The sequence below is a fragment of the Tilletiopsis washingtonensis genome (genome assembly GCF_003144115.1).
Source record: "Tilletiopsis washingtonensis strain MCA 4186 unplaced genomic scaffold FA09scaffold_22, whole genome shotgun sequence".
In the NCBI taxonomy this organism is placed as follows: domain Eukaryota; kingdom Fungi; phylum Basidiomycota; class Exobasidiomycetes; order Entylomatales; genus Tilletiopsis; species Tilletiopsis washingtonensis.
The window spans coordinates 225,186-245,061 of NW_020312019.1; the positions used below are offsets into that span (position 1 = coordinate 225,186).

Here is a 19,876-nt window from a genome sequence, read left to right on the forward strand (position 1 = left end):
TGGTGATACATTGATGTGGCCAGAAGGTGACGCAGGAAGAGGACGGGTATTGATGGGCGTGCTACACGCGGCGCTGCTTGCCGGCGCCTGCGGCGGCCGAAGCTCCGGCCTTGCGCTTGACGGGCCGCGCGGGCGTGGACGCGGCAGTGCTTGCCGACGTCTCGCCGACGCTCGAGTCCATGCTCGAGTCGGCGTCGCGCGAGGCGGCCGCAAGCTTGCGCGCGCCGCCCTTGCCCTTGGCGGAGCCGCCGAGTGCGAGCGAGGGCGTGATGAGGTCGCTGAGCTCCTTTGGCAGGAGGCGGCGAGCGAGCGAAGATACTGACGAGCGCGCGGTGACGTGTCCTTGTCTGAGCAGGAGGTCAGCGAGCGGATTTTCGGGAAGCAGCAGCAGACACGACTCACGCCTTGAGCACGGCCACCACGTCGCCCTCGTTGATGGACGAGTTGCGGCCAGAGCGCACGGCCTGCGCCTGCAGCTCTTGAGCAAAGGAGGCAAAGAAATCGTGCGAGCTGCGGCAGGACGGGTTCAGCACAGGGCAAGCGCAGAAGTGCGGCGCCACTCACGCATCGTCGACCGCATCGAGTGCCGCCTTCTCCACCTTGATCTTCTTGCTACCGCCAGCGAGGCCGCTTGACGCGCCAGCGCCAGCGGCAGGCGAAGCGAAAGAGCCGAATAGATTGCTGATCAAGCTGACCGGCAACGGCGGAACCTGCTCGCCGGTGAAGGCAGACACACTGGAGATGGAGTCAGCACCGTGCGGGATCTCGACGTGGCGCTCCGACGCACCGGCTCTTGCGTCGCTTGGCAACGCGACGCTTCAGCAGCGCCATCTGCGCCGCTTCACGCTCCGCTGGCCCAAGCGTAGCGTCCGGATCGACTTCCTCGTCAGACTCCCCCTCCTCCTCCTCGTCGTCCTCAGCCGCGACGTCCGGCTCTGGCTGATCGACGGATCTATCCGCAGAGCGCATGCTGGCGCTAGCCTCGCCGAAGCTCGGTTGCTCGCCGGCACCCAGGCTCCCGCCGCCCATACTCAAGTCGCGCGAGTCGGGCTGGACCTCGCTGAGGTCGATGCGCTCGTCTTCCGACGGACTCGCCGCTTCCAGGCCCTCCTCGACGGCAGCCTCGTCTGCCTCGCTGTCACCCACAGAGGAGAGGCGCCGGGAGCTCTCGTCGCCGCGCGTCGACACGATGCGGCCCGTCATGTCGCGCGTGGCGTCGAGCTCCATGTCATCCTGCGACGACGACGAGAGGCTGTCCAGATCGTGTCCAGGCCCGCTGCCGACGATCTCCATGAAGCTCGGGATCGAGTCGCCGAAGGGATCGATGGACATGTCTGACGTCGCGCCGAACGGCTCTGATGCCGCACGCCTGCAGAGGGGAGACTCAGTCGGGTCGGCCACGCGGCTGATGCAGGCCGCTCGACTCACCCTCTGCGCCCCAGACTCTCGTCATCGATGTCATCATCCTCGTCTGCTGACGTGTCAAGCGCTCCGCTGGCGCTGCTGACGCGGCCGCTCGAGCCGAAGAGGTTGCGGCGCGCCATCTCGTCGAGCTCCTCGAGCACGCTCTCAGGGCCGAGATCGAGCGTGCGCTCCAGCTCGGCTTCGCGGGCACTCTTCTCCCATCGACCGCCCAGGCCGCTGACGTCGCCCATCGAGAAGTCGCCGCGCAGCGAGGAGCGGCCAGACTGCGCGCCGACGCTGTGACGCGTGCTACCTCGCTGCGCAATGATGTTGGCAAAGAGGCCTCCAGGCATCGGCGCATCACGTCCGATGCCCAGTGCAGAGCTGGAGAGCGCAACGCTGCTGGTCGAGGCATCTCCCACGTCGGCGCTGCCGAAGGCTCCGCCGTCGCGCGTGATGTCTCCCGGCACGCTCTCGCCGGGACGCAGCATGCTACCGTTGGACCGACGTCCGCTGAGGAGTGAAGAGCGGCCAGGCCCACTGGCAGGTCCAGCGCTGGAGAAGCGCGCAGACGTGTTGGCATCTGAAGTGCTGGCGAACGAGCTGCGCAGCGAGTCCTGGCCACGGCTGCTGCCTTGCCCCGCGGGCACATCCGGCGTGTCCGGCTGGCGGAAGCCGGGAGCTGAGGGAAGGCGGTGGTTAGCCTCCTGCCGGCGAGCGGGCGTGTGCCAGGCTGCCGTCCCGTGTGCCGCTGCCTGCGATGCCCAGATCAACACACTCACCACGAGCGAGCCGCCGTAGCAGTTCCATCGGGCTCTCCTCGCGTCCACCGCCCCATCCGCCCGCCGTCCAGACCCTGCTCTTCCTGCGCTGTGCCGTCCTGCGCGCGCTGGCCATGATGCTCATGTCGCCGAATGCGCTGCCAGGAGTGGCTGCGCCCATGCGCGCGTGGTGAGCCGGCGTTGCTGGTGCCTCTGTGCCGTGCAGCGAGCGGCGCAGTACGCTTGTCGTCGGCGGCTGGGACAGCGAGCGGCCGCCCCGAGGGGCGCCGCGTGCAGCCGGGGTGTTGGGCGAGCCGGGCGTGGCGGCCGTGTCATCGGCGGCCGCACGCGCGCTCGGCGTAGTACCGCGCGACGAGCCGCGCGGCCGACTGGAGGAGGGAGGGCCGGACATGAGGTGTCGCCGCAGGTGGCAGGTGGAGAAGAGCGAAGCGCTGCAGGTGCGGTGACGCGCCAGGCAGCTGTTGGACGAGCGGCGCGCGCCGCGCCGCGCCCGGTGTTGTTCTCGCGCGGCGCGTCTCGTCTCCCGCCGGCAGCGCATGCGCGAGGCCAGCTGTCTCGCCTCCTCACAAGTCACTCGCACGCATGGGGTAGGAGTGCAATTGACAGCGCAGGGGACAGCAAGCAAGCAGCCAGCCTGCCGCGGCCAGCGCCAGCATCGGCGTGCGCCGGGCTGCGCTTTCGAGATGGGAAAATGGGACCGTGCAGCGGCGTTGCCGGCGGCGCGGGCCCGCACAGCACACGGCACGCTGCTCAGTACTCCTCCTCCGGCTCCTCGGCCGGGAGCTCGCCCTCCTCGGCGTACTCGCCCAGCTCCTCGTCGTCGGCACTCGCCGCCTCGTATTGCTGCAGCACAGTGCGAGATCAGCACGAGCCCGCTCGCGCCGAAGGTCTGCTGGGCGACGCACCTGGTACTCGCTGATGAGGTCCATGAGGTTGGACTCCGCCTCCGTGAACTCCATCTCGTCCATACCCTCGCCTGTGACACAGGCCAGATGAGCATGCGGCAACTCGGACGCAGGTCAGTTGGCAAACGTACCCGTGTACCAGTGCAAGAAGGCCTTGCGGCGGAACATGAGCGCGAAGGCATCGTGTGTGCGCTTGAAGAGCTGCAGGCGGGAAGGGTGGTGAGCGTGCTGAGCCGAGTGCGATGTACCGCGAGCAGACTCACCTCCTGGATCGACCTATGCAGAGAGCAGACATCGCATCAGCAGCGGACACGGGGCGGGCAAGACGGCCGCACTCACGTCGTGTTGCCGATGAAGGTGGCCGACATGCGCAGGCCCGGCGGCGCCACGTCGCAGAGGGACGTAGACACACACTGAGCGAGAAGGCACGTCAGCAGAGGTAGCGGGCTCGCACGAGCGCGCACACGCACTTGCGGGATCCACTCGACGAACTGCGACGCGTTCTTCGTCTGCACAGCCTGCAGCTCCCGCTCGGCGTCCCGGCTCGAGACCTGGAGAGGGCGCGGGTCAGCACGCTGCGCTAGAGGCTGCTGTCGCCGCCAAGTCTCACCTTGCCGCGGAAGATGGCGGAGACCGTGAGGTACTTGCCGACTGATGCACGCTCGTTCAGCACGAGCCAGCGCAGACCTCCGCCGCGAGCACTCACGACGCGGGTCGATGGCAGCCATGATGTTCTTGGGGTCGAACATCTGCTGCACGAGCTCCGGCACGCTGACCTGCTGGTAGGCACGGCCGCCCGGCGCGACCAGCGGTGCGAAACCGCAGCTGAAGAAGTGCAGGCGCGGGAACGGGACCATGTTCACGCCGAGCTTCCGCAGGTCCGAGTTCTGGCGCAGGCAAGGCGGATCAGCCTCTGGGCAGAGCTTGTGCACCGCGGCTCCGCCGACGCACCAGCTGGCCCGGGAAGCGCAGCGTCGTGGAGCAGCCGCTCATGGCGTACGAGATGATCTGGTTCAGGTCGCTGTAGTTCGGGTCCTTGGTCTTCAGCGTCCGCTGGCAGATGTCGTCTGTGGGCCGCAGCTGTCAGCGCGCGAGCAGCAGCAGAACACACCACTGCAAACGCACACAGCGCCTCGTTGTCCAGGCAGAACGACAGGTCGGCGTTCTCGACCAGCTGGTGCATGGCAAGCGTGCTGTGGCTCGTGCGTCAGCGGGATAGTCGCCAGACTCGCGCAAGCGGGCGTGCGCACGTGTTGTACGGCTCGACGACAGTGTCGGACACCTGTGAGGAGCGTGTGAGCGCTGTAGGGCAGTGCAGCTCGCGACGGACGCACCTTCGGTGATGGCAGGATCGACCAGGTGGCCAGCATGCCTGTGCTAGAACGTCAGCACGGACGCAAGGGCCAGGGCTTTGTGTCGGCAGCGAGAAGCCTTCCGGCCAAACGCAGCGCCCCTTGACGATGCGCCATGGGGCAGGCAGTCTCCTCCGCGCTCGTGCAATTGGCTCCACGCGCTCGGGTCCTCGGAACCTCGCAGTCCGAGTGCAGACGGGCCATCTTCTGCGATCCTGCTCTGCACAGCTTCGCCTCCCGCTACGGCCCACAGCCTGTCTGTGCCCTACGACGGCCAGCACTACTCCCATTCTCTCCTTTCGCCGCTTACGCGCGCCTAGTCTCCCGCACTGCGTCTACTCACGGTCAGGGAACTCCTCTGGCGGAGCGCAAGAAGCCGTCAGCGTCACTAGGCTTGCACAGCGCACCGCAATGCGCTCTCACCTCTCAGCTTCGTCAGCAGATTTGTGCCGAGGCCCGAGCCAGTGCCTCCACCGAGCGAGTGGATGAGCTGGAAGCCCTGCAGCCCGTCGGCGCGCTCGGCCTCCTTGCGCACCACGTCCATCACGTTCTCCACCAGCTCGGCGCCCTCGGTGTAGAAACCCTTGGCAAAGTTGTTGCCGGCGCCCGACTGGCCGCCGACGAACGTGTCGGGCCGGAAGAGCTTGCCCATCGGGCCGGACCGCACATGGTCGAGCGTTCCGGGCTCGAGGTCGACCTGGATCGAGCTGCGCGCACGCGTCAGAGGCCCAGCTCTGCGTCTGCTCCTTGCGCGCAGCAACTCACCGAGGGACGTACTTGCCCTCCTGGCCAGAGGGCTGGAAGAATACGCCGATCTTCTCGAGCCTGCGCCGAGTGTCAGCTAGAGCCATACGGCAGCGAGGCGCAAGGTGCAGCCGGCAGACTCACTGGTTCGAGTTGTCGCCAACGTAGGTCTGCGCCGCGAGAGACAGTGTGAGACTCAAGTCGGACGTCCGCCCGCAGACGACTGGTCTATTGAGGGGCCGCAGACAATCGCGCCTCGTCTCTGCGCCGCATCAGCTGCCACTCACGCCGTCATCGTTGAGGCCGTGCTCGGCAAGGCAGGTCTGCCAGAAGGCCGAGCCGATCTGGTTGCCGGCTTGGCCCGCGCAGAGCCTGAGCGGAATAGAAGCAGCGTGAGCACTGCGCCAGAGAGCGCTGCAAATGGAGCGCGGGCGGCGTCGTGCCGCTGCGTGCCGACGGCGGCGCTGTGGCCAGCACGTCGCGAGCAGGAAGAAGCGCCGACTGGACGCGTCGGGCCTGCCCGAGGTGGCTCGTGCTGCGTCGGAGCGTTGCAGCAGGATCGCGCGGGAGGCTGGTGGCAGCGAGCAGGATGCCCACAGGCGCCAGCCTGCGCCGCAACTCTGCAGCGCGTCGCACAAGCGCCTGTGCGACTTACGTGATGAGTTCACGCATGTTGGAAGAGGAGCGGGTAGGGGAGGGAGGGGGTGAGGTGGTGTTGCTCACGCTGCCGCGAAGAGCGCCGCCGCTGCTGCTGCACGGCGGTGGCGCAAGGCCCGCTGCCGCGCCGCTTGACAGCCCAGTCGCGCGCTCAGCCGCCCGCCGCCCCTGCGCCCGAACGCGTGCGTGTATATCTCGCGGAACGGCGGCGCGGCCTGTCAACACCCCAGCACGCCGGCGGCCATGCGCATAAGTGGAGCAGCAAGGCACTCCTGGCTACCGCAGAGCATGATGACAGATGCGCTTGCAAAACGACGAGGTGCTCCAAGCTCGGAGCGGGCGCACGCTGAGAGAGGGTCGACGAGTTGGTGGGGCTGCGACGCGTCGCGTTGCGCCTCCAGCATGCCGGCGCCGGGACCATCACCAGCGGACGCGGTGGGCTGGCTGAGAGCGCTGCTCCGCTCGACTCTACTGGAGCAGAGAGCAGCGGCGAGCTTTCTGGCTCCAGGACACGCCTACTTCATCATGCATCATTGCTTGTGTCCGCGGAGGGATGAATGTTACAAGCTGGCCACCAAGAAGGCTCGCTGCTGGCCCGAAGCTGTCGCGGATCCGGCCGGCAGCCTGCTTCCCGAGCGCTCGCTGCTCATCATCAGAGAAACGCATCACGAGCTTCCGGCAGCAAGGCTTGAGAGCAGACTGCCGTCTGCCCACAAGAGTGTGTCGGCAGGGCCCCTGGCTCGCCGAACGCTGGCGTCGAACGACGGCTGGCGCCAGGGCACGGCCAGCGGTACGAAAGACGGCTGCGGGGCGCTGAGTCTAGTATCGAGCTGCGTTCTGATTTGCAATTGCGTCTGGAGTGGAGGAGTGAGCAGCTATGCCTCGCAGGTGCAGAGGGACAACGAGCTGGTGCTGCTCCCAGCAGGCGCCTCGCGCTGCTGTGGAGCGAGCTGCACCCTGCATGGCGTCTTAGTCAGCGGATCTCGGACCCTTGATCTCAGCATCGGGACCAGCGAACAACCGCGCAGGAGGCGACAGCTCAGAGGCGGAGCATGGCAACGGACCGAGCTCGATCACTGCAGCCTGTGAGGCTGCTCTGGTCTGCCTTCAGCACGGCGGCGGCGGCGAGGAGCGGAGGAGAGGCAAAGTGCGCCGCTCGAGCCCCCATCAGCCTCGGGGCGCGTCGCGAGGCGCGAAGCTGGCGGCAGGCACGCCGCGGCAGCGAGCGCCGTGGGAGCGCCGTGCCCTCTCCGTTGATGAGCCGCTCGAGGTGCAGCGGAGCAGCAGCAGCAGCAAAGGCTGCCTCTCACCCACCACCACTCCCGCCGTCCGTCTCTCCCATCCAAGTCTGGCTCCCTCCGTTGCACCTCCGACGCTCGCCTCGCCGCTCGCACCCGAAGCGTTGCTGCGCTCGAGCACGCGGCTGCTCCACCTGTGGCGCCCACCGCTCGCGCCTCGCACAACTCGCCAGCGGGCCGTCTGGGCTGCAGCGCCATGAGCTCCAGCCCGCACATCGAAGCAGGCGGCTCTGCCGTCGCGGAGGCGCCTGCTGCTGCCGCTGCCGAGGCCAGCTCGAGCAGCGCCGCTGAGCAGCCTCAGGGAACGCTCTCTGGCGTGCTCGAGGAGGTCGACGATGCGGCTGAGCTGCTCAAGCAGCCCTTCGAGCCGCAGCCGCTCGTGCCGCAGCCCGTGCTTGAGCCGGCCAAGCCTGCGCTCAGCGCCGAGAAAGAAGCTCGTATGGCCGAGCGCCGTGCTCGCCTCGCCCAGCGGGCCGCGCCCTCCACAATGCCGCCCGAGGAGGCGCCGAGCGGCTCGAGGGCAAGCGCCGCTCCGAGCCACGCTTCCGTGCGCTCTCGCGACAGTGGCGACGATGTCGAGCAGCCGTCGAAGCGAGCGCGCACGAACGGCAGCGGCGATGGCCGGTCCGCCGTTGGCGTCTCGGCAGCGGCAGCGCCGTCGCTGATGGTCGGCGGCAGTGGCGCTCGAGCGCCCACTCAGTTCCTCGACTCGTCTGGCAGCTTCGTTCCGCCGCGCGCCTCCAGCTCCCACAACGGCGAGCCTGCGTTGCGTCTGCCTGTCAAGACGGAGAACGGCGGACGCAGTGCTCGGAAGGGTACGGGTGCCGCGATCGATCTGACGCTCAGCGATGACGAGGACATCCAAGTCACTGCCACGAAGCGCAACACGGACGTGCAGGTCGACGAGCAGCGCACCAATGCGCCCGTCTGCCTGGGCGCTGTGAATGGCGTTGTGCTGTGCTTGCACGGCTTGCCTCGCAGCCTGATGTACGAAGGCACCGGCCGGCCGGAGGACGTGCCTCAGGATCCGGCCTACGAGAAGCGCAACTGGCCTCGCATCTCGAGCTTCTGGTCGCAGCCGGGCTATCGCCCTATCCTGCTGTCGATCCACTCGAAGAACGACGGTCCTGTTGGCCCGCGCGGCAGCTCCGACCACATCGAGCTCAACGTGAGCACGGTGCAGCCGCCCCTGGTCGCGGCTCAGGCAGCCGCGGCGCACGCGCGCGCCCGGGGACTGCCCATGGAGCCGCCGAAGGTATCGGCAGTCATGCTGGCGCCGTTCGGCGCCCTCTCTGAGAAGCACAAGAAGGCGCTACTGCCGCTCCTCACCTCGGGTCTGATCCGCTGCGAAGCTCGCTGCAAGATGGCGTCTTCGAAGCGTGGATCGGTGAGCTCACTTGAGCAGCGCTAGCAACTTGGTCTCACGGCTCACCCGCCGTCCTCACAGATGTTCACGTACCCCATCGAGATCCTCATCTTCACCACCTCTGCCCAGGTCGGCCGCGTCACGAACGTGCTGCTCAGCGAGGGCGTGCAGATCGACAAGCCAGTCTGCTACGAGCCGCTGGACTACCCGCAGGCGCCGCGCCTAGTCTACAGCCGCAGCGCGCTCCCCGAGGTGCACGGCGCAGGCGACTTCCGCCAGGGCCCGAGCATCTTCACCGGCGGCTACGGCGGCCACGTGCTGCAGACCAAGGAGCAGACGGAGGAGGAGCGCAAGAAGCAGGTCGACTCGGTGTACGACAGCCTGCGCAGCGGCGACGATCTGCCAGAGGTCGAGCCGCACGCCGTCATCATCACGAAGCTCTTCCCTCATCAGAAGCAGGCGCTCTCCTTCCTGCTCGACCGCGAGCAGGACCGCTCCTTCGACCTTCCGCCGGCTGGTGAGGCGCAGGAGGCGGGAAGCGAGAACGGTGACGCCAAGGGCAAGGGCCGCGCGCCCCAGGAGGAGGAGACAGTCTCGCTCTGGAAGGCAGTGCGCAAGCGCGACGGCACGCCGCGCGCCTACCTCAACGTGGTGACGAACAGCGAGTCGCTGCGCCGCCCGGAGGTCTGCCGTGGCGCGATTCTCGCCGACGACATGGGCCTGGGCAAGACGATCACCACCATCGCGCTCATCGCCCATACGTATCTTGATGCACGCAAATTCGGCAAGACGAAGCCAACACCCGCCGACCCTGCCAGCGCCGCCGACTCGAAGGCCAAGGAGAACGAGCACGAGGAGGCCTTCACCGGCAACGTGCCCGGCGCCCCGCTCGGGCGCATGATCAAGAAGAGCCAGGGCGGCGGCAAGGTGCAGGCGAAGAGAGACGAGGCGGAGCGCGTGCGCCGCAAGAACCTGCGCACGCGCAGCCGAGCGACACTCATCGTCCTGCCGCTGACGCTGGTGTCGAGCTGGGTAAGTGCCGCAGAGCGATGAAATGCTCTACAGCTGCTGACACTGTGCATCTACAGGAAGAGCAGATCAAGGAGCACACGGATCCGCGCTGGCGTGATCGTCACGTCCTCATCTATCACGGCGCGAACCGCAGCTCCGACCCGCTCTGGATCGCCAATCACGACATCGTCCTCACCACGTACGCAACGCTGGCGAACGAGTTCTCCAACCAGAAGACCTGGGTCGCCGATGGCGAGGAGGATGAGGACGCGCCGGACGCCGAGGACAGCGACCCTGACATCGTGCCGCTCGACGAGTTCGGGCAGCCGATCCTGTCAGCGGCGGCGAAGGCTGCGAATGCGCAGAAGGCGGCTGCCGCGCGCAAACAGGCGACGAAGCGCCGCAGGGCGGAGGCCGGCGAGTCGAAGAACCCTCTGCAGCGCATTGAGTGGTTCCGCATCGTGCTCGACGAGGCGCAGTGAGTCTTTCGCGTCGCGCGTGTCCGATGCCCCACTCACGCTTTCACTCGCCCGCAGCACGATCAAGGAGACTCGCACGTGGCAGTCCAAGGCGACGTGCAACCTGTCCGGCCAGCGCCGCCTGTGCCTGACGGGCACGCCGGTGCAGAACCGTCTCGACGACCTGTACGCTCTCATCAAGTTCCTGCGCCTCGAACCGTTCAACGATCGGGCGACGTGGAACGAGTTCTGCGGCTCGCGCGACAAGGGTGGCGGCCTGCGTGCGACGTCGGCCAAGGAGAAGGCCAGCGCGCCCGTCGACGGCACGTCGCTGCGCCGCATCCAGACGATCATGAAGTTCCTCACGCTGCGCCGCAGCAAGGACGGCAAGCGCAAGGACGGGCAGCGCCTGCTCAACCTGCCGCCCAAGTACGGCCGCACGCTCATGCTCGACTTTGACCCGCGCGAGCGCGCCGTGTATGCGCAGATGCACCAATCCTTCAAGGAGGAGTTCGAGCTGCTCAAGGCGTCCGACACGCTCAAGCTTAACTACGCCACCATCCTGCACGAGGTGAGTGCTGCGTGCGCATTATGGTGAGCACTGCTGACCGCCCGTCGCGCAGATCTCAAACTTGCGCATGGTCTGCGACCACGAGGCGCTAGTCGACGACAGCAAGGACCTGAAGCGGAAGAAGAATGGCGGAGACAACGACGCGGTGCAGGCGATCGTGACGGACGGACTCACCCGTCAGCGCGCGATCGCGCTCTTTGCGCTGTTCGCCGGCGAAGACCAGGCAGAGTGCGGCCTATGCGGCGTGGACCTGACGCGCAACGACGAGGAAGCCGCCGCGGGCGGTCCCGCGGCTGGCGACGGCAAGATGCGCCCCGTCGTCACCAAGTGCCAGCACATGTTTTGCACGCCGTGCTTCCGCAGCCGCATGCCGGCCAAGTGGCCCGACTGCAAGGCCGACGACCGCGCAGCGTGCCCCGCATGCGACATCGTGCTCGGCCTGCTCGTCGAGACGGTCCAGCTGCAGCCGTCGGACATCGAGTCGCGTGACGGCGCCGGCGAAGGGGCCAACGACAGCGACGCGGAGAGCGACGCTCCGCCGCGCAAGAAGGTCACTTTCGGCGCCGACGCGGACACGCCCATCTCGAAGCGCACCGATCTCAGCTCGAAGATGCGCGCCCTGCTCGCCGACATCACGCCCTTCTCGCAGTGCAATGCGCACTCGATGCTCTTCGACCGCGACGCGCCGCTGCTGCAGCACATGGCCATCTCCAAGGGCGACGAGCCGGTAGTCATTGCGCAGCACCCTCCGACCAAGGACGGCGGCCCGGACAACATTTTGCCCGTCAAGTCCGTCGTCTTCAGCCAATGGACCAAGATGCTGGACCGCGTGCAGACCGCACTCGAGCGCGCCGGCATCAAGTCCGTCATGCTCGACGGCCGCATGAAGCGCGACCTGCGCGCAAGCAACATCGAGCAGTTCAAGAACGACCCGGGCACCGAGGTGCTGCTCGTCTCCATCAAGGTCGGCGGCACTGGCCTGAACCTGACCGAGGTGCGTGCTCGCGTGACATCCCACGTGTGCCGTAGCTGACTCCGCTCTGCAGGCCTGCCGTGCCTATCTCATCGAGCCGGCCTGGAACCCGTCGGTGAGTAGCGCCATGCCGCGGTCAAGCGAAGCCTTCTCACACATTCCCTCGCAGATCGAGAACCAGGCGCTGGACCGCATTCACCGCCTGGGCCAGCAGATGCCTGTCATCACCACGTGAGTCGCGCCTGCAGCAGCGCCGGCGACAGCAGCTGACATGCATGGGCCCACCAGCAAACTCGTCATGACCAGCTCGATCGAGGAGCGCATGGTGAGTGACTCGCCTGCGTGCGCAGCATAGCCTGTCGTGCTGACTCGCGACCGCCTTGCAGCTCGCTCTGCAGCGCCACAAGCTCGAGCTGGCCGAGAAGTCCGTCGGCGAGAGCGGCCGCGGCGCCAAGGGCAAGTCCGACCTGCAGCGCCTGCTCGAGGAGACCGACTTCGTCAAGTAGGCGCAGCGCGCGGCTCTCCTCGCCGGTGCACCACACAAGCGCCACCCTTTCGCGACCGCCTCCACTGTCCCGTCGCCCGATCCGATCCGCTCCCACACATGTATCATCCCTCATACACACGCTACACGACCTCAACATTACCCACCGCCCGCGCGTCACCATCTGTATCACTCAAACACGCCTGCGTCTGTGCTGCGCTGCTGCGTCAAAGCCCGGTGCATTGCGTGCGTCATGGCTGCGGTGGTGTGGCGTCGGCCCTGGCGCTCTCCAGATCTGCCGCTCGCCGCGCCGCCTTCTGCGAGCGCGCGACGGAACCGTAGCATGCGCCGCAGATGTGATGTGCGAGCTTCGGCGTGCCGCAGGCCTGGCAGTGGACCAGGTCTGCAAGGAGTCGAGCGGTCAGTCACTGGCCGTGCGAAGGATCCTGCCGCGCTCGGAGCCCGCTATGCCCAGCAGCAAAGAACAGTGCTCGACGCATGCGCCACAGCAGACTCCTCCTGCACGTCGAAGCTTGTGCTGACTTCGAGACATCCTCTCGCATCTCCAGCGCTGCTTGCAGGTCCCGTAACTCACCGACGCGGTCCTTGAGGCCCTTGTTGGCCGATCTCATCGCTTTCCGGCTGTGGCTGACCTTGCTCTTGGGCACGGCGTTCAGCATGCCATCCCAGCCAAAGACCTCGTCGTTCGCGGGCTCAGCGGCAGCCGCTGATGACGGGCCAGCCTGCGTCGGAAGCCAGGCGAGCTTGGCCGGCGCCGAGGCCGAGGCCTCGGGCAGAGAGAGCGCGGCGAGGGCGCGCGGCAGCATGAAGGAGATCGAGACGGTCAAGCGCGGCGCGATGGCGGCCCGCAGGGCAGAGCGCAGGACAGAGCGCATCTTGTGCGAGTCGTGGTGGTTCGCTGTGGAAGTCGGACGGCGGGAGGATGAGGTCAGGAAGGTGCCGCGGTTGCGGCGTGTGCGGTGGCCGCGCTGCTTCTCACTCGCTCTGGCAGGCGTCGGGCGCCTCGGCCGAGACGCGCCGGAAGCTGGCCGCCGGCCCGAGGCTCCTTGGCCTCGCTGTCTGACTCAGACCCTCACTTCCTCACCTCTACCCGACCTGCAACCTTGTGCTCCATCTGTTGCCATGGCTGCGCCTTTCCTCCGTTCAGCTGCAGGGTCTTCGCTGCTACCGGTAGTCTCGAGACGGCTAGCCGTCCCGTCGTGCGCCTCGCAGCGCCTCGCGCTCCGCAGGGCCAGCCACCTCGCTTCTTCGCGCGGCCATGCGGCGTCATCTCTGCGACCGCCGCCGGTCCCGTTGCCACGGCTCTTGGTGCGCTGCTACGCAACACCAGCAGAGCCGCCACTCGGCCCAGAACCGGGCGCGAGGAGCTCGTCTGGCCCCTCGGCGCAGGCCGGCCAGCCATCGCGCGCTGCCATGGCCGACGCCGCGAGGAAAGAGGCGTATAAAAGGCGGAATCAGTCGCTGCTCCTATACACTGCTGCCACTGTGAGCAGCTCGCAAATATGGCTTGTCGCACTGCGCTGACTCTCGCCCAGTTCATCTTCGGCATTGGCGTGACCTATGCCGCCGTGCCGCTGTACCGCGCGTTCTGCGCCTCGACTGGCTTCAGCGGCACCCCGATGGTGGGCACGGGGCGCTTCTCTGCCGAGCACCTCATCCCGCGCTGGCTCGACCCACGGACCGGTGCCGAGACGCGGCGTATTCGTGTGACGTTCAACGCCGACGCCTCGGACGCCCTGCCGTGGGGCTTTGAGCCGGCGCAGAACGAGGTGTACGTGCTGCCGGGCGAGACGGCGCTGGCGTTCTACAAGGCCAAGAACACAGGCCCGGTGGACATCACAGGCATTGCCACGTACAACGTTGCGCCGGACAAGGTACGTCTGTGCTTCACGCTTCTGCTGTGGCTGGCGCTAACAGGGCTCTGGTAGATCGCGCCGTACTTCGCGAAGGTCGAGTGCTTCTGCTTCGAGGAGCAGCGCCTGCTGGCCGGCGAGGAGGTGGATCTGCCCGTCTTCTTCTTCATCGACGCCGACGTGCTCGACGACCCCAGCGCGCGTGACGTGCGCGACGTCGTGCTCAGCTACACGTTCTTCGGCGCGCGACGCAACGAGAAGAACGGCCAGCTCGAGTGCGTGTTCTGCGTCGCTGTCTGCTTCGCCTGCGCTGACCTGGCACTTCCTCCTGCGCAGGCCAGACACAGATCTCAGCAAGGTGAGTCCGGTCCCGTGCAGCGTTGAGCTGCCACGTCCTGACTCGAGACGCTGCAGTACACTGTCGGCAAGGACCTCTAATGCAATGTACCACCACCGCCACTCCTAATCATGACGCTCCATGACTTTGCCACCGAGAGGCCGCTGCATCACGATAACTTAGCATGAGTCAAATTGTTCGTACTGACGAGGCGCGCAGAGGCACGATGGGGGAACGTGAGGCTCGCGGCAGTGAGGGTGATTAGCCTGCGCGGAGCGGCGAGAAGGCGGAAGAGGAGGACATGCAGAGGGGGCGTAGAGCGAGGAGGACGGTGCTGGTTCGGGCGCTGGATGGGAGTATGATGAACGAGCCGGCCGTGGAGAACGCAGGTGCCGGCGGCCGGCGCGAGAGCGTGCGTTTTGTGTGGGCGAGATGAGTGAGAGTGCGAGGTGACGATGTGGGAGATGGTCGTGAGGCGTAAAGGCCAGCAAGCGGGCCGTCGTGGCGTGTGCGGCGAAGTCTAGTGTCCTGCGGAGCTGGCGTAGCCGTTGGGCGCGCCCTGGGCGCGTGGCCGCCGCGTGCGCAGCTGGCGCGCAGGCCAGCCGGCGTACACGGCGCCAGCCTCTGCGATCTCGCCACTGGCCACGAGCGTGTGCTCGAGGAGCATGGAGCGCGGCTCCATCGAGGCGCCGGAGAGCAGGCGCGAGCCCGTGCGCATGGCGCAGCCGTCGCCGATGCGCAGCCGGTTGAGGCTGAAGCGGCCACGCGAGTTGATGTGCGCCACCACCGAGCAGTCGTCGAGCGACACGTTGTCGCCCATCGTGACGAGCTCGGGCTCGGTGAGCTGCAGGCTCGGCTTGCCGCCCGCCCAGATGGCGCAGTTGCGCCCAATCGTCGCACCGAGAGCGCGCAGGTACCATACGACGAAGACGGTGCCGGAGAGGTTGCCCAGGATATGGCCGCCGAAGCCCTTGCCGAGGAGGCGCTGCAGCGTGAGGTGCAGCTGCCAGCGCTGGCAGTAGCTGCTCTTGTCCCAGTCGTAGCGGCCCTCGCGACGGCGGCCGATGATGGCCCACTTGGTGAGGATGACCCAGGCGAAGGCCAGAAGCATCTGCACGTTGAGCACGACGACGAAGCAGATGGCGATGAAAGCGTAGATCAGGCCCGGGCGGTACCAGTGGTCGCTGAAGAGCGCCGCGTCCGTGTACTCGAAGTGCGCGCGCGAGACGTTGAGCGAGACGACGGTGACGACGGCGGCACTGGCCCAGTAGCCCGACGAGAAGACGGCCATGAGCAGGTTGATGGCAACGAGCATGAGGTACGGGAAGACGAAGAACGAGGCCTTGCGCTTGTAGAAGGCGCGGCCGAACGGCGTGATCGTCTCGTCATCGTCGCCGACGGAGATCTCGCTCTTCTCCTTGGCCGCGCGACCGAAGCTGACGGCCGAGCCGTTCTTGCTGCCCATCCACACGGTGTTCTCCTCGTAGAGGCCGTTGCGCACTGCGAGCGCGCCCGAGCCCATGACACACTGCTTGCCGATCGTCGTGCCGGGAAGGAGCACGACACGGTCCGCAATCATCGCACCGCGGCCGACACGCACGCGCGCCCAGCCGATCGAGTCCGACGTGAAGAGCTCAGAGCGCGAGCCGAACACGACGTCGTCGCCGATCTCGAGCAGCTCCGGGTCCGGGCAGTACACGCCGCTGCCGGGCCAGTACACGCGCTTGCCGACCTTGGCGCCCATGGCACGGTAGATCACCGACGTCATCTCGTAGTGCGTGCCCAGGATCGACATGGCGCGACGGATGTTCGGCTGGCTGAGCAGCTGGCCGTTGATCCAGCGGCGGAAGAGCGCAAGCTGCGTGGCGTTGCGCACCGAGCCCTCGCGGTTGAGGCCGAGGCAGCGCTTGAGGATGATGCCGATGACGAGGTTGATGAGCGGCGGCATGATGTTGCGCATGATGCGCGCCACGTAGTGCCAGCCGATACGCGGCGGGTAGGCGAACCAGGCAATGACGCTCTTGACGCTGTCGCGGTGGTTGAACTCGAACGGCTGCGACAGGAGCATGAAGAGGGCGGCGAACCACGGCACGTAGCAGATGACCCGGATGAGCAGGATGAGCGGCGTGCCGACGAACCAGATCAGCGCCGGGTGCGGCGTCGGTGCGGCGTTGCGGTTGTACGCCGCGTAGGCGTCCGACGACGGCTCCTCGTGCGACGACGACTGCGGGCCCCACACCGTGCCGTCGGCAAGGCGCGCGCCAGGCGAGATCTGCGTGAACGTGTTGACGACGCAGTCGCGGCCGATGATGATAGGCTCAAGGCGGAAGTAGCCGTCGCGCTCGACACAGAAGCCGCGGAGGAGCGACTTGTCGATGCGCGCGCCGTCGTGGATCGTGATCAGGTCGTGCTCGGCAATCTTGGCCCAGCGGTCGATCTTGACGTCGTTGCCGATGGACATGCCGAGCAGGCGGAAGTACGTCTGCTCGAGCCCGGGCGTGAGCGAGAAGAGACCCTTGCCGGCCGTCTTGAGCGACTGGTTGACGAGCCACCAGCGGAGGTGGTAGTTGCACCACATCGGGTACTTGCCGGGGCGGTAGCGGCCGATGACGAGCCACTTGAAGGCGATGGCCGTGACGGGGCAGATGATGCGCGACGTGAAGCGCGCGACAACGATCGACGCCAGCAGCACACCCACGCGCTCCCAGAAGTCGTCGCGGATGTAGTAGGCAGAGAAGGCGAGACCGTGCAGGATGACCGTCCACGTCCACGCCGCCTTGAGCGGGTAGAAGAAGAGGATGGGAATGAGCTGCACGAACACGACCCAGGGATGCGTCTGGCTGCGCGGCCGGTAGCCGTGCGCGGCAATGGCCGGGTCGAGGTCGCCCGCCGCGTCGTCGTCGTAGCGGTGCGCGCTGGCAAAGGCGCCGCCGCCCGCGCCGCCCTTCTCGTCGTCGTAGTTGTCGGCGTAGTCGAACTCGTCATCCACGATGCCCTGCTCGTCCTCGATGAGCATCGCGATGCCCTCGACGGTGGAGTTGTTGAACAGCGTCGACACCTCGAGCGTCGCGCCAGTCTCCTTGCGCACGAGAGCCACAAGGCGACCCAGCAGCAGACTGTTGCCGCCGAGCAGGAAGAAGTCGGACTCGGCAGTGATGGTGCCGCTCTCGGTGTCGAGCAGACGCGCAATGATGTCGCGCACCACCAGTGCCGTGCGCGACATGGCCGAGGCGTTCTGTGCGCGCACCTCCTCCTCCATCGTCTTGAAGTCGATGCGGCCGTTGACCTTGGCCAGCGGCTGCCTGAAGACGTGCAGCGGGTTGGGCACCACGTAGCCGTGCAGCACCTGCGCCAGGGCGCGGTCGATGTCGGCGGCGTCGTACTCTGCGTTCTCCTCCACCTGGATGAACGCCTCGGGGGCGCCGTCCTTGCGTTGCCGCACGGCCGCCTCGATGATGCCAGGGATGCGGTAGCACGCCCGCTCGACGGCGCGCACATCGACGGTGACGAGGTTGCACGGGATGGGCTCGGAAAGCGGCACCTCCTTGCCGGGCGCGCGCGCCTCGAAGTGGCGCTGCAGCGGCGGCACATCGTCCGACAGCGGTCCAATGCCCAGACGCGAGCCGAGCTTGATGCGCAGCGGCTTGCCGGCCTGGTTCTTGGGCAGGTCATCCATGTACACGGCTGCAAACGGCCACTTGGACGGGTGCAGATGCGAGCGCAGCAGGTTCTGTAGCTCGGCGAGACCGATGCGCGGCTGGTTCGGCACGGGCACGATCACGACGCCGATCGTCTCCTGCAGCACCGTGTGCTCGATCGAGAAGGCGAGCGTCTGCTTGACGCGGTCCTTGCACGCCTGCGTGATCGCCTCCTCTACCTCGAACGGCGAGACAACCTCGCCGCCCTTGTTGATGATCTCCTTCGAGCGACCCGTGATGTACAGGTAGCCGTCGGCATCCTTGTGGCCCATGTCGCCTGAGTCGAACCAGCCCTCGCTGGAGAATGCCGACGTGTCGAGCGCGTCGAACGGGTCCGGCGACGTCTCGTAGCCCGAGAACGTCGGCAGGCCGCGCACAGACACGGCGCCAGTCTGTCCCACGGGCAGCTCGCGCTCACGGTCGAACGGATCGCGAATGGAGAGACCCGGGCCGCACGCGACACCGGAGCAGCCAGGCCGGTCGAGCTGGTAGTCGACCGGCGGCGAGGCGATCGGCATGCACTCAGTCATGCCGTACGATGGCAGCACGGCGGCGCCGCCAAACGTCTCCTTGAGCTGGATGGCGAGCGACGGCAGCAGGCCACCGGCGGCGTTCGCGATCATGCGGATCTTCAGGTCGCGCGACGGCTGAACGCCCTCCGGACGCGACGCGAGGATGGCGTGGTGCATCGTCGGCGCGGAGTAGTACCTGCGAAGGAAAGTCAGCGCTGTACGTGGCCGACACTGCACCGCGGAACTCACCAGGTGGCGCCAAGCTGCTTGGCAAGCGTCCACCACATGTTCGCGTCGAAGCCGGCGCACATGATGGCGCTGCCGCCCGAGAAGAGCGGCGACCAGAGGTTGCGCACAATGCCGCCGACGTGGAAGAGCGGCATCATGTTCATGTTGACGCTCTCGGGGCGCAGGTCCCAGCTCTGCACGACACAGCAGGTGCCCACGATGAGATGCCGAAGCGAGTACGGCACGACCTTCTTCTTGCCGCTGGTGCCACTGGTGTGCAGCACGAGACTCTGGTGCTCGAGGCCGTGGAGCTGCGACGGCTGGCGCCCGGCGCGCGACATGCTCGCCTCGCGCGCGAGCGTCGACATGTCGAACAGGCCCGCCGGGCCGACGCCGCGGTTCTCCACAAAGATGACCTCCATGCCCTCCTCCTCGTACAGCGCCTGCACCTCGAGACGGTCGGCGGCATCGCGCGTCGTGACAATGGCCTTGGCGCGCAGCCGCACCGCGTCGTCGCGGAGCTCGCCCGCCGTGCAGCTGGCGTTAATCGGTGCGCACGTGTGGTACGCAGCAACGGACATGAGCGCCAGCGCGTTCTCGGCGCCGGTCGGCAGAGCTGAGGGACATAATGAGCGGAACGCTCGTAACGCACCGCGGCCGGCGCGACTCACCCATCATGACGCGATCATTGGGGCCCAGCGGCTGGCGCGAGTACGGCAGCGAGAAGCCGGCGATGAAGCGCTTGATGTCGCGGTGCAGCAGCGGCTGCCGATTCAGATCCGGGCTCCACAGCGCCGGCGCGGGCGTGTTGCAGATGACATCGAGCAGCGTGCGGATGCGGCCATTGTCAGTGACGTGCCGCGCGATGTGGTCACCGAGCGAGACGCCGCGTTCCGGCGGCGGCAGGCCGTACAGGAACGAGAGCGGAAAGTCGGACATGGCGCCGGCGGAGCACGAGCGTGCGAGATGCACAGGCTCGCTAGGTCAGGGCAGGAGTACGGGGCGGAGGGAGCTGGGAGGAGAGGGTGTGCGGTGGCGCGGCGGTGTCCAACAACACTGCTGAGGCGACACGGGCTAGCGACGCGCGAAAGACAGGAGGGTATGCCGGTGCGAGCACGAGAGCGTGAGCGACAGGCTCTGTGAAAGCGCTGAGCAAGGAGAGCGAGAGAAAGAGCGTCGAGCGCTCGCGGCGCAGGTGGCTCGCGAGGAGGCGGATGCGAGC

At 67.1% G+C, this 19,876-nt stretch overlaps 6 protein-coding genes across 6 annotated transcripts; 2 read left to right on the forward strand and 4 right to left on the reverse strand.

Moving 5' to 3' along the window:
- On the reverse strand, positions 1–2,593 carry FA09DRAFT_332108 (hypothetical protein). Its single transcript, XM_025743317.1, has 6 exons — positions 2,187–2,593; positions 1,429–2,086; positions 788–1,369; positions 565–735; positions 403–510; positions 1–347 (listed from the first exon to the last, which is right to left on the reverse strand). Exons 1-6 carry the CDS (start codon positions 2,575–2,577, stop codon positions 62–64), a joined length of 2,196 nt encoding a protein of 731 aa, XP_025595747.1. The 5' UTR covers positions 2,578–2,593; the 3' UTR covers positions 1–61.
- Positions 2,594–2,936: 343 nt separating this feature from the next.
- On the reverse strand, positions 2,937–5,859 carry FA09DRAFT_341114 (putative tubulin beta chain; the record flags this gene model as incomplete). Its single annotated transcript, XM_025744402.1, has 18 exons — positions 2,937–3,029; positions 3,092–3,162; positions 3,223–3,292; positions 3,355–3,367; positions 3,431–3,504; positions 3,562–3,642; positions 3,702–3,742; positions 3,798–3,978; positions 4,043–4,158; positions 4,217–4,284; positions 4,342–4,373; positions 4,426–4,463; positions 4,787–4,801; positions 4,867–5,150; positions 5,209–5,268; positions 5,332–5,357; positions 5,475–5,559; positions 5,843–5,859. The coding sequence occupies 18 exons, from the start codon at positions 5,857–5,859 to the stop codon at positions 2,937–2,939; spliced, it is 1,365 nt and encodes a 454-aa protein (XP_025595748.1).
- Positions 5,860–7,052: 1,193 nt separating this feature from the next.
- On the forward strand, positions 7,053–12,203 carry FA09DRAFT_332110 (hypothetical protein). Its single transcript, XM_025743318.1, has 9 exons — positions 7,053–8,529; positions 8,590–9,540; positions 9,597–9,997; positions 10,056–10,548; positions 10,601–11,542; positions 11,595–11,636; positions 11,691–11,752; positions 11,810–11,846; positions 11,908–12,203. Exons 1-9 carry the CDS (start codon positions 7,339–7,341, stop codon positions 12,025–12,027), a joined length of 4,239 nt encoding a protein of 1,412 aa, XP_025595749.1. The 5' UTR covers positions 7,053–7,338; the 3' UTR covers positions 12,028–12,203.
- A 4-nt stretch (positions 12,204–12,207) lies between these two features.
- Positions 12,208–12,949, reverse strand: FA09DRAFT_332112 (hypothetical protein). The gene is made up of 2 exons (XM_025743319.1): positions 12,601–12,949; positions 12,208–12,408 (listed from the first exon to the last, which is right to left on the reverse strand). The coding sequence occupies exons 1-2, from the start codon at positions 12,899–12,901 to the stop codon at positions 12,257–12,259; spliced, it is 453 nt and encodes a 150-aa protein (XP_025595750.1). The 5' UTR covers positions 12,902–12,949; the 3' UTR covers positions 12,208–12,256.
- A 490-nt stretch (positions 12,950–13,439) lies between these two features.
- FA09DRAFT_341117 (hypothetical protein) lies at positions 13,440–14,317 on the forward strand (the record flags this gene model as incomplete). The annotated part of the gene is made up of 5 exons (XM_025744403.1): positions 13,440–13,511; positions 13,562–13,900; positions 13,955–14,154; positions 14,216–14,237; positions 14,294–14,317. 5 exons carry the CDS (start codon positions 13,440–13,442, stop codon positions 14,315–14,317), a joined length of 657 nt encoding a protein of 218 aa, XP_025595751.1.
- A 56-nt stretch (positions 14,318–14,373) lies between these two features.
- Positions 14,374–19,593, reverse strand: FA09DRAFT_352794 (hypothetical protein; the record flags this gene model as incomplete). The annotated part of the gene is made up of 3 exons (XM_025744833.1): positions 14,374–18,622; positions 18,676–19,270; positions 19,326–19,593. 3 exons carry the CDS (start codon positions 19,591–19,593, stop codon positions 14,737–14,739), a joined length of 4,749 nt encoding a protein of 1,582 aa, XP_025595752.1. The 3' UTR covers positions 14,374–14,736.
- Positions 19,594–19,876: the final 283 nt, after the last annotated feature.

Excerpts from the sequence above, each read along its gene's own strand:
- FA09DRAFT_332108 (XM_025743317.1), bottom strand. The coding sequence starts at position 2,577 with ATGTCCGGCCCTCCCTCCTCCAGTCGGCCGCGCGGCTCGTCGCGCGGT. Across the intron at positions 1,370-1,428 it reads GAGAGTCTGGGGCGCAGAGG|GCGTGCGGCATCAGAGCCGT; the intron begins GTGAGTCGAGCG and ends TCCCCTCTGCAG. Across the intron at positions 348-402 it reads GTGGTGGCCGTGCTCAAGGC|ACAAGGACACGTCACCGCGC; the intron begins GTGAGTCGTGTC and ends CCTCCTGCTCAG.
- FA09DRAFT_332110 (XM_025743318.1), top strand. The coding sequence starts at position 7,339 with ATGAGCTCCAGCCCGCACATCGAAGCAGGCGGCTCTGCCGTCGCGGAG. Across the intron at positions 9,998-10,055 it reads ATCGTGCTCGACGAGGCGCA|CACGATCAAGGAGACTCGCA; the intron begins GTGAGTCTTTCG and ends ACTCGCCCGCAG. Across the intron at positions 11,753-11,809 it reads CAGATGCCTGTCATCACCAC|CAAACTCGTCATGACCAGCT; the intron begins GTGAGTCGCGCC and ends TGGGCCCACCAG.
- FA09DRAFT_332112 (XM_025743319.1), bottom strand. The coding sequence starts at position 12,901 with ATGCGCTCTGTCCTGCGCTCTGCCCTGCGGGCCGCCATCGCGCCGCGC. Across the intron at positions 12,409-12,600 it reads GGGCCTCAAGGACCGCGTCG|ACCTGGTCCACTGCCAGGCC; the intron begins GTGAGTTACGGG and ends GACTCCTTGCAG.